Below are 12,112 nucleotides of genomic sequence, written 5' to 3'. Positions count from 1 at the left end.
GCTTTTATCTTGCTCGAGGGTTTATCCTGTTCTAGCCAGAGTTTATTTTTTAAAGTGTGATGTTAGCTGCCTGTGTGCTAGTATTTGTGTGTACGTGCTCCAGGATGTGGCTGTAAAGCTCACAGCATTCTAATTCATAGCAAATGGCATTTACAGTTGCTGTCTCTTAAGAATTATTAGAGAAGTTGAGAAATAGTTATAAAATATGTATTTATAAAGAAAATAGCAGGAAACCATGGAATTCATAATTCTTAAGAATTAAAATGTATTATTTCTCCTGAAGCTGCAGTCTAGTTTAAATTCTGAATTAGAATATTCATAGGTCCTTTTTTGTTTATTTTTAGAAAATACCTGTGATGTTAAAAATATAGAGAGGGCTTCCATAAATAATAAAGGATATGGATGTATGTTTATATATAAAAACACACATGTATCAGTTACCTGAAATGTAAGGCTACCAGAAAAAAAACTTTTTTGAATTAGCGGTAAATTGGTTCATCCAAGTTCACAGTTTACTTTCACAACATAGGTGTGCAGACAGTTTGTTTAGATGTTTAATTTTTCCCCCCATCTGTTCTGTCAGGATTATTGATTGAGCATTAATCCACTCCAGGGCATGCATAGCCTTCTTGTAATTGCCTGTCTTGGGTGCATTGCATGGCCTGGGAAAAAGCTGAGAGAAGTGTCCCTTCAACCTCACAGTGAAGCCTAATTGGTAAAATAATATTGGAATGAATATGTTTTTTGAAAATGCCCATTAGCCGAGTAAATAAGTACACTGGGAATTTTAACTGATGGCATCGTTTTAAAATACATAGTTTGTTATATAATATTGTTCCTTGAAATGAGTAACCACTCAAGAGTTTTTTTAACTCACCTGGTTGTTTTATAATGAAGGTATCCACATCAAATGTTACTAGTTATTAACCAATATTACCAGAATATTTAATATTAACTGGTATCTGTGGAAACTTCCTGGAAGCAGTTTCTGGATCCTGGTAGAAAAATTGAAACTAAGCTTTGTTTCCTGGAGTTTGTGCTCTGTTTGGATTTTGATTTGATGTGACACATCATTTTTTAATGCTTATATTTCTGGTAGGGTCCCAAATCCCTGCTTGTCCTTTACCTCTGTTTGGGCGTGTATGTTAAACATAGGTATAAGGGACTGCCACCTCTATGGTTACAAGGGACAATAGAGATAAAAGGAAGTACCAGATGGCTGCATCCATATTCAGGCTTTGAGTTTCATTTAAAAGTCAGTAATGTTGATTGGAAAAAAGATACTTTAGGTTAATTCTTCAAGGTACGTCCTTTGCTGGCTTATTTCTCCAGGAGCATGTTTTGATCTGCATTTATATCCAGATTATATGATAAATTATATTTTACTGGAGCTGAAATGTGCTATTGTTGTACCTCTAATTTCCATCAGCATTCATCATACCCTTAGGTCAGCCCTCATGATAACCATGAAATAAGTTGCCCTTTTTGCTAGGAAAAAAAAAAATCATCAGAAGTAGCCAGAAAGGATTACAGCCCTTAGGTTAAAGAATGTGAATTGTGTATGTTACTGTAATGTTAGAAAAAGCAGTGCTTTCAGGGAGAAAAATTATCATCCTAAAATAATATGAAAGAGGCTGTTGGATTTTTTTTTTTTTTCCTTTTTGTCTTTTTTCGTGTCCGGCAACGGATCGCAACCCTCAGTGTCGCGCCCGTACCGGACCGGGACCGGCAACGGGATCGCAACCCTCAGCGTTGCGCCCGCACCTCGCTCAGCCAGTGAGCGGGAACCGGTCTGTATGTGGGATCCGAACCCTCGGTAGGAGCGCCACACTGTAGCAGTGCGCCACGGGGCCGGCCCATAGTGGCTTTCGATTTTTTTTTTTTTTCCTTTTTGTCTTTTTTCGTGTCCGGCAACGGATCGCAACCCTCAGTGTCGCGCCCGTACCGGACCGGGACCGGCAACGGGATCGCAACCCTCAGCGTTGCGCCCGCACCTCGCTCAGCCAGTGAGCGGGAACCGGTCTGTATGTGGGATCCGAACCCTCGGTAGGAGCGCCACACTGTAGCAGTGCGCCACGGGGCCGGCCCATAGTGGCTTTCGATTTTTTTTTTTTTTCCTTTTTGTCTTTTTTCGTGTCCGGCAACGGATCGCAACCCTCAGTGTCGCGCCCGTACCGGACCGGGACCGGCAACGGGATCGCAACCCTCAGCGTTGCGCCCGCACCTCGCTCAGCCAGTGAGCGGGAACCGGTCTGTATGTGGGATCCGAACCCTCGGTAGGAGCGCCACACTGTAGCAGTGCGCCACCGGGCCAGCCCGAGGCTGTTGGATTTTAATTAGTTAATTTGACTTTGGGATTTCCAGAGTATTTCAAAATATTATGTTTTGAAATAATTTAGATTAAGGAGAGAGAAAGGATATTGTATGAACAGTGGAAACATGTTTATATACTATACATATTATGAATCCATATGCAGAATATTGTAATCACTTTTATTTTTACTTCTTCTGTGTTTCATTTTACAGCTGTTTGGAGGTAGGAGTTGAACCAAAATCTTTCTCGTTAGTTGGCAGCAAAATCTCTTAGACACAGAGCAATTGCTGAGTTGTTAGGCTGTTTTCTCCTCAGCATTGCTTAAGTTTACATGTCAATAAGACAATACATTCCATCGATTTTGTTCAGGACACAGTGATACGGCAAGTAGTTCTAATTATTGCATTATGTATCTGTATGTCAGTTAAAGCACGTAGGTTCAGAAAGCAAAACCACTTATTTTGAGAATCAGTGTTCATTTTACAAAGCTAAGTAAAATATATTTTATTTTATCAAACAGATTTTTTTACAATGCAATTTTATTTTTCAGTTGCTTATTTCTCTTCAGAAATAAACCCCCCCTTTTTTTTATGTACTCACTTTCCCTTCTGGCTGAAAACCAGGTATTTAAACAAAAATAAAGTATTGCCAGTTTTGCCAGCTGGGGATGAGAACCCGGCTGGTGAAATGTGGGTTCGGGAGGCAGTTAATCCAGCTTTTATGCTTTTTATGGTTTAATGAAAAAAGAGGTTAAAAACCACATTTGGCTCCGTTTCGTGTGTGCCACTGTTTTGTTGGTGTTGTAGGAATGCAGTAACTAAGGTTACTCCGATTTAAAATTTTTGTGTTATTAAGTAAAATCCTGTATCAATCAGATAAAGGCCCACAAACAGTACATTCTACTAATTGTCCATGTGATAGATCCTTGAATCATCAAAAGTCACTGGTATTTTAAAATTATGTATATAACATTTCCTTTAACTTAAGTATATAAGTAGAATTCCTTCTGCTTCTTTAGGTATTTATTGCTTTCTATTTGTTCTTATATTATTAATATCAAACAAGTAGAAATTGGGAAAATATTCTAATATTTTGGCTAATGATGAAAACGAGAATTTGTTATTCTTCCAGAAAACATTTTCATTAGTTGGTGACTTACAAACGATTTCTGGTAAAACATAGGGACTAGACTTGTGGTCATATCGTACCATTGGAGTTGCTAGTCCTCTTTAGCCATGAAACAAACAGTGATACAACTGAATTAAAAATCTTCCCATAGTATTTCAGAAATGCTTATGGAGTAGATCTTTAAGTAACAATTTGTTCTTGAAATTATATCCTTCATCTTTAAATATCCTATGTACCAAAGTGTCTTTCGTAGTATTTGTAGGTAATCACAATGTAACTGTCATCTTCAATCTGTGCCATTATTGGTAAATTTTAAATAAAAGTCACAGAGGAGTAATCTTCAGCAAAGTAATTAATTCAAACCAAGAAAGTTTGGAACATGAGTAACTACTTTGTTCTTATCAAATTTTCTCATACAATCAATTATGAGTTTTTTAAAATTGATAAAATTTGTGTATGTGGTTTTTTTCCAACTGGTTTTCTCAAAGCTGAGAGAATCAAAGTAAGTTTTAAGATTATTCAAATATAGAAATTTAAGATAAAATATGAAAGTTCAATGTAGATGAATATTTCATTAAATGAGGAACTAATCTGATTTAAAAAAGGTAAAACCAAACTTTTCCTGGGACAAATGGTAAGGCACCATGTTCCGATTTGAACAGGTTGCATCTAACATAGCCAAACTGATACTTTCATATCATTTCTCACTAAACTTATTTTGCATGTGATGTATTTGGGGAAACAAATGTAAGGACAGATACCACACAGATACTGAGTCTGGGATTTTCGTTGTGTTTAACAGAAATTTTTGTTGTAAGGTACTAAAGCTTTGGATACTAAAGTTTATTACAACCCAGACAATAAACCTTTACATTTGCTCTGTTAAGTAACTTTCCTTAAATAGTTTAAACATATAGGGGCCCCCCAAAGTTTTCAAATTTATTTTAATGGTCGTCATGCCCCGTACTCTCTTACACTGTGTGTGTTTACTCCTATCTTTCACTGTTCATTCGTATCGCTTAGTTCTTCTTAAAGCAAGAATGTGTAAGGCACTGGACATACTCTGTGATGAGCATGACCTAGCTCCGAATTATTAAAGTCCACATTAGTGGAGCCAGAGGGAACATTAAGCAGGCCTACGAGAAAATGTGCAAATACACTAGCTAACATTTCTCATTGATCCTTATATGTAATCATTTACTTGAGATTTTTCTTTGGATGACTGGCTCCTTTTTTGTACACTGACCATTTGTGGATATATTGAGTATTCCACATATTTGGTGGGACTTACATCTTTTGTAGGATGCTTCATAGTTTAAATGTCAGGATCTTAGAATAGACTATCTAGGCCTCAAAAGTTGGGATTCATTTTGATATAAAAATCTTATGTTTTATGAGTAATGCTTTAAAAGTTAACATGTAATAATTCATCTTTTTACTGGTTTTGCTTTTAGGTATTAGAAGATAATGACTATGGCCGAGCAGTGGACTGGTGGGGCCTGGGGGTTGTCATGTATGAAATGATGTGTGGGAGGTTACCTTTCTACAACCAGGATCACGAGAAGCTTTTTGAACTGATACTGATGGAAGACATTAAATTTCCTCGAACACTCTCTTCAGATGCAAAATCATTGCTTTCAGGGCTCTTGATAAAGGATCCAAATAAACGGTAAGCTTCAGATAATGTGCAGTGAGTTACTGATGAATGTGGTTAGAAATTGTGATATGGAAATTAGTTCAAATGCAACTAACTCCAAGAAGGAGTGTATTTGGTGTAGACATCTTCCCACTGAGATACTGACTTATTTTTAACTGCATAATTTAGAACATTAAAAAAAAAATGTCCTCAGCTCTTTCCTAACTTGGAAATTTTATGCAGATTTACCAAACAAGGATTTTGAGAGTTTCATTATTCATATTTTGAGTGAACAATTTCTTAATAGCCTTGTTGCTTGATATTGTGGGGATGGGAAGGTTCCTTTTCTTCCTTTCAGTTTCTGGGACTTCGTATTCCTGTGTCGATTTACATTTTAAAAAGAATAGACCTGTTTCTATACTCTCTTCCCACCTGCAACCTATGTCTGTTTCTTGTTTGTCTTCGGAAATTTTCATGCGTGGTTGAAAGGATTGATGGCTAAAAAATCCTTATATTCTTTGTTTTTGTAGCTACAGCTATGACCTAAAGAATCCTCTAGCCCTCACCACTTTGTTCATGTTTGTATGTTCTTTCACACATACATTTTACAGATCATGTGTGGAATGACTATTAATTTTAAGATTGTCCTTAATATGTGTGTTTATATTTGTGTATGTCCAGCCTCCCATCTAGGTATCTAGGCATGTCAGTATTTCTCTAGAAGCCTGTGAGGACGGATGATCTTATATACTGGTGAATCTTCCATAACACCTCACATAATGTTTTCTTACAATGTTTTGTTTATGGTTGATGCTCAGTATATATTTACTGACAGACTGGATTAGTGGGTGAAGAAGTCAATGAATCCTAAAATTTGGGCTTTGTCTACCTCAGAAATGGTTTTTATTCTATGCTTCTAGCTTTTAAATTTATAAGGAATATGATTTTTACCTTCAGCAGAAATAAGCAAATTCAATGAAAGGGATTTCATCTTCTTCCTTTGTAAAGAACCGTTCAAAAATGTATTCTGTAATCCTAGTAACTGAGACATTACCTTATGTTTGTAAAGTGGTTTTGTTTTCCTTTTCAGGGCACTTTTGCATCTATTGTCTCTAAATAGATATATCTACCCTATAAGGCTACTGAATAATATCTACCCTATCTAGCCTATAAGCCTTGTAGGGTGATATTTTTCTCATTTCCTTTTGATTGATAAGAAAACAAAGGCCCAGTGAGAGTTAAGTGATTTACTAAAGGTCTCACAGAAAATTCATGCAGAACAAGAGTAGAAATCAAGGTTCTTGGTACCTGTTTGATATTTCTTATGTATCTTCTTTCTAATGCATCAATATCTCGGTTCGTTTGGGTTTTGAAATGTGTTCCATTTAATGCGTTTATTTCACAATTATGTGGTGAGTAGTACTTGGTGCTAGGTAATCTTTAAACAGAACTGTGACTTCCTTTTTATCCGTTTCACTTTGGGATCTAGTATTTGGATTGGTTGCAAGGACAGTGTATTTTTATCCCATTCTTTTTTTACTCTTCCAGGGAACCTTGACCACAGTTTCTTCTGTGGCCCCTCTGTAAGGGGCCAGCAGAACAAAATCGTATTTGTGGTTTTCATGTCTATGTCTCATTAACTTTTTTATTGTCATCACACCCCCATGTCATGGATGACATATAGCAGGTACTTAGGAACTGTTGAAAATGTGAGGAAAATTTCTAGAGTGTTAGTGGCCTGATATGAAGGACAGCTTTTAATGATTTGCCCAGCCAGAGGTTGTTATTGTTCTAAAGAGAAGATGCAGTGTTTTCAATTATCTTATATTTTCTTTTATAATAGACATGTCCAGCCACTCGCCTGCTGCATTACAATATTGTGAATGCAAGGGCAGGAAAGATAAACAAGTTTATGCCCTAGGTGTTCATAGAGTAACATGGGGCACAAAACATATCTTCACGAGATGCTCAGGTCAAACTGTGCACAAATTGCTGTTGAAATTGTTAGCTCTGTCCAGGGGAGTGGAGGGCTTGATCTGGCTCATGAAGGAGTTGAGAGTTTGCAGTGATGCTCAAGCAGAGAAATTCACGTCAAAAGTACAGATACAATTGTAAATGAGCATGGCATTTGGGAAGTTCAGTGACTAGAGTGTAGAATGTGAGTTGGGTAACACTGGGAGATGAAGCTGGTATGCTATATTGCGAGGACCTTATGTTTTTTAGAAAATATTTAATCTTTATTCAAAAGGGGTTGAGAAACCCCTGACGTATTTAAAGTAAGTGGCTATACAATCAGATTTGTGTTATGCAAAGGTAACTCTGGCAGCTTTGTCATGGGTTAATTAGAAGAGCGAAGGCCCGGGCAGGCAGACACAGCAGTTAAGAGTGCTTATGGAATTGTCCAGATGTGAGATGGAGTCCTTCCCGAGGCCGTGGTAAGAGAGCAGTGAATCGAGCTTTGTGAATGATTAAATGCAAGTGGTGAGGAAGTGGAGCAGCCAGGGGTGCCTCTGAGGTTTCCAGCTGCTGTGACAGTTTAGAGAATGGGCTAAGACAGGAATACAAGTTAGGGAGGAGGCTTAATTGGGGGGGGGGTGCTGCTAATTTTGGCGGTGCAGAGTCTGAGGTTTGTGTAGAAAATCTAGATGGAAATGGCAGGTAAGCAGCTCTGGAGAATAGCACCAGTTCCTAGAAACAAACATGGCAACTGAATATATGGATTTGGGAGCTTGACACCTAGCGGGTAGCTGGAGTCAAAACAGAGAGCAGAGTATAAAGAGAAGGTGGCCTTAGGACAGAATCCCGGGAAACATCAAAATTTGAGAGATAGGAAGAAGAGAAAGCCAATAAAGGACCCCGAGAAGTCTTTGGAAACATAATCGAAGGTAGTATTGTAGTATACCTCTTCATTTTTCATATTCAGCTGTTTTAAATGCTGCTTGGTATTTTCTGCTATTCTTTACTGAATTGCTGTCAGTTCTATCAAAGTGTCAACTCTCATTTTGCCTTTATTTCTTATTCTTTATTACTTTATGATCATTACGTTAGTCCCTCCTTTATCCTCCAAGGCAGAGTTTATGGGAAAAGCGTGACCTCACGTTGCATTTGTAACACTAGGAATTTGGAGTTTTGTGATGTTCCTGGTAGTAAAGAACCCACCGCAGCGGAGGATTAGTTTGGCAATCTGATATTGGAGCTTAGTATTCTTAGACATAAATATCTCAGTTCAGAGCATATTTTGATATTATTTTGAAGACTTAAATTGTATATTAGAGAGTCATTGACATTGAAATTTTTGACAGTTTCACACTTTGAGGAAGCTCGTGTTAAAGAATCTCTCCCAGCTTCTAAAGTGGCAGTCCAAGATTGTATTCTTAGACTTTGCATAATATTCATAGCTGGTATTTTAGTTTTATGTGTATTTGACAAATATAGAGCAAATGCTGGCTCTGTCCAAGCAAAATAATTGCTAGAGAACACAAAGATGAATAATTGAAGCTGGATTAAAGCTTTTTATTTACAAAATGATTGTGATTCTCCCTTGTACCTCCCACCTGATAGACCATCTCAAGTACAATTCAAGTGAAAGCAGCGTTGAAAAAAACTGTAACATAAGTATAAGAAAATATGGTGGAGTTCAGATATTTCTCACACAGGCTACTTTACTTTGATGCCTACTTTGAAGTATTAAATTCTTTTCAGCAATGTGTTCTGGTACTTCTGCTTTCTGGGTTCCCCAAGCACAGGCTTCAAGTGCCTTTGGGTCATGCAGTATTGACCACTGCCTTCGGAGGAGTTTGCAGTCTCCTGGGGGAGAGAAGTACACAGCTTGAGGAAAGAGACTGAGGGCAGGGACTGGAGTGCTTAAATGCAGAATTGCAGGTCCCGAGGTTCCAGATGTGAGTGTTGTTATGACGCGATCCAGTCCGATCTGAAAGTCCCATCCCTGGGTGTGGCTCATTTAGAGAATTCTGTATGGATCTGGGAGTAGGAGACCCAACACGTGGAAACCATTAAAGGTATTCAGGTGTCAGCTGATGGATTTATTTTCCGCTCTGACAGTATGTCAGAGGATCCTACATCCTTCCTACTCAGTGCTGTGTGGAGTTGGCACATGCCAGCTCACGAGAACCAATTGTTCCATTATCAAGAATTTTGTGAGCTGGTTGTTTAATACAGTCGTTATTACAAATTAAATTATATAAATTTAAAAATTAAATCAAGAAAAGTAAGAGCAAAGGTAATAAATACTCAAAACTCATTATTTAATAATTTTGTTATATTTTCCTGCTGTCTAGTTTTTGAGGTTATTTATGTCTGCTGAATCTGTATGGAAATAATATATAAAGGTTTACTGTTGTGCACCTCTTTCCACCTCTGTGGTCAGCAACATCATGTTGGTAGCTTAAAATTTGCCATTGTGGAAGTATTTATACCACGAAAATTGCAAATTTTATAAGGTAGAGCTTAATTTATTGTTTTGATGATTGTTTAGACTTAAGAAATTGATGGAAAAAATGTTAACAGTGCAGATTAAATTCAAAAGTTTGTTGTGTCTGCATTCATTACATCGTAAATAGTACAAAAAATTGAATGAATATTCTTCCACTGTTCCAGAACTGTTAACCATTTAGCAAAGAAGTCACTCACATAACAAAGAAATGAAGTTCTGATGTATCACTTTCTTCTGTTGCTTTAACATAAACAAAAATGTCAACCCGTGTTCACGTCAGACTAATCCAAAACCAGTCACATCCAAAGGTGGCTTTAAAGTTGAGCAAAAAATTAACAAGTTTTCAGTGAGAATTAATTGGCTAATACAGTAGAGAATATTGTATATTTTATTATTATTTCTAAATTTTGTGTTTCACATCCTTTATATCAGTAAAATTCATAATAAACTTATATATGTGTGTATATGCGTAAGTTCTCCCCAAGAGCTGATTGTTAACCATTTACCAGCACACATCATTTCTAACCACGAACAAGTCCATATAAAGCTTGCTATATGAAATTCAGACTTGAATAGGTTTTCGTTTACTTTCTTTCCCTCTCTTTTTTTCATCTCTCCCTTCCTCTCTTGCTTTTCTGTTTTTTTTTTTTCTCCTTAGAGACTAATATGTACTATGTTAAACTGAGGAAGCCAGAAAATACCTGAATTTCATATTGTGTCAGGTATTCGTTAAATAAGAATACCTTCAAAAATTGGGTGGTGTATTTTTTAATTTTTCATATTCCAAGTTGCAGAGCAGATTGCATTGTAATGATATTTCATAGACTACAATACTGTTTCTGTGAATTTCACTTGAGATCTGAAAATAGTCCATAAGTTTCCATCTACAGCAATGCTCTGCTTCACAAATTATTTCTCTAACCAGTTGTTTAGTTATCTCAGAAATTTTTATTAACAAGGGTACATTTTGATTTTAATCATCCAAAAAGGAATTTTGTTTTTAGCATTGACAGTGCTAATAGCTACCGTTTACTGTACTAGGTTCTTACGTATGTTATTTCTAACCCTTGCAATAACTCACCAGGCAGGTATTACTGTCCCCATTCTGCAGATGAGAAAACTGAGGTAAAACTACTTTTTCATTGTCACACATCTCGTAAGTGCCACAGATGGTTTCCTCTTTCAGGTCTGCCTACAAAACCTCTGTTCTTTTCCAAATATCATACTGTTCTGAGGCTAGTTCCTTATTAACAGCATATGAGGAAAATTAAATCTTACAGTGAAAGCTTTTTATTTTTTATGGCTATTTATTTCAAGAACTATTATTACATAGAGAAGTATACTTTCACAAAAACTTTTGTTATGCATAGGGTTTATGTAAATGTTTTATACTCATTGAATTTACTTCTGTCCTTATAGCCTTGGTGGAGGACCAGATGATGCAAAAGAAATTATGAGACACAGTTTCTTTTCTGGAGTAAACTGGCAAGATGTATATGATAAAAAGGTAGGATATCTTTATGGCCTAGTGTGTAAATATTTTGGCTACTCTGTTAAAATGAATTTATAGCCAAAAATTTTAAGTGAATAAAATTTAATGATATAGTGATATTTTCCACTTTACTCTGACATTTAAGTGATTATTGAACTTATTAGCACAAAATTTAATTTTTTGTTTGTAATTTTGACTCCCCAAATTCCTCTTAAAATTCATCATAGTCACAGAATTTTTTTCCCCATAATAATTTGTCAGTTTGCCTCTCCTTATCTCTGTAATTGAAAAATTAAGACACCTAATATTATATTTTTCCTTAGGAAAATTAACTAGCAAAAAAATCATAATTTTTAGATTCCCCTTGTGTCTTTAATTTTAAAGTGAACGCTTCAGATTCATGCATGCAAATTCTTATTTTAAAAGGAAGTTAAATACATTTAGTTTTAATATTTAACAAAGTTACTGTCTTATTTGGGACTCCCGTTGAGACAGAACTTTACTGCCACAGAATGGAAGATACTAATTATGTACCTATTTTTACTGTAATCCTCTTGTTAGTTGTTTTTTTTTTTTGTCTTTTGTCTTTTGTCTTTTTCCGTGTCCGGCAACAGATCGCAACCCTCAGTGTTGCCCCTGCACCAGACCGGGGACCAGCAACGGGATCGCAACCCTCGGTGTTGCTTCCCGCACCTCGCTCAGCCAGCGAGCGGGAACCGGTCCGTATGTGGGATCCGAACCCTTGGGCGGGAGCGCTGCCGCGCTTCCCAAGCGGCGCACTATCCAGTGCGCCACCGGGCCAGCCCTTGTTAGTTGTTTTTAATAATGTAATTTTTGCTTAAGTTCAGGAGCAGAAAATGTTTTACTGTGAAATTTTTATGTAATTCAATAAATTGCTTAGAATTTTTATTTAACTTTTTTTTTTTTAATTCATCCATTTCAATTTATCTCAGCTTTCCATATTTTTCTCTGAAAATTAACCCCTCAGGTAAAGATAGAATGACATCATATGAGTCATGAGGAGCTGTAGGTACTTGTTTCTGCATTATGCTATTCATATTGGGGTGGGTGGTGATTTCTATCCCTTTT

General features: G+C 36.7%; 1 protein-coding gene across 1 annotated transcript in view; it reads left to right on the top strand.

Annotated features, from left to right (window-relative positions):
• LOC103605698 (RAC-gamma serine/threonine-protein kinase-like) overlaps window positions 1-12,112 on the top strand; it is a 102,186-nt gene that overhangs the window by 42,711 nt on the left and 47,363 nt on the right. The window contains exons 5-6 of the mRNA XM_008590324.1: window positions 4,897-5,111; window positions 10,951-11,038. Coding sequence (XP_008588546.1) covers window positions 4,897-5,111; window positions 10,951-11,038 — 303 coding nt within the window. The remainder of the gene's footprint in view (window positions 1-4,896; window positions 5,112-10,950; window positions 11,039-12,112) is intronic.

The sequence above is a fragment of the Galeopterus variegatus genome, unplaced genomic scaffold (genome assembly GCF_000696425.1).
Source record: "Galeopterus variegatus unplaced genomic scaffold, G_variegatus-3.0.2 Scaffold5993, whole genome shotgun sequence".
NCBI lineage: Eukaryota > Metazoa > Chordata > Mammalia > Dermoptera > Cynocephalidae > Galeopterus > Galeopterus variegatus.
Note: the sequence above shows the minus strand (reverse complement) of the source record. Positions and strands in the feature narration are given on the sequence as shown.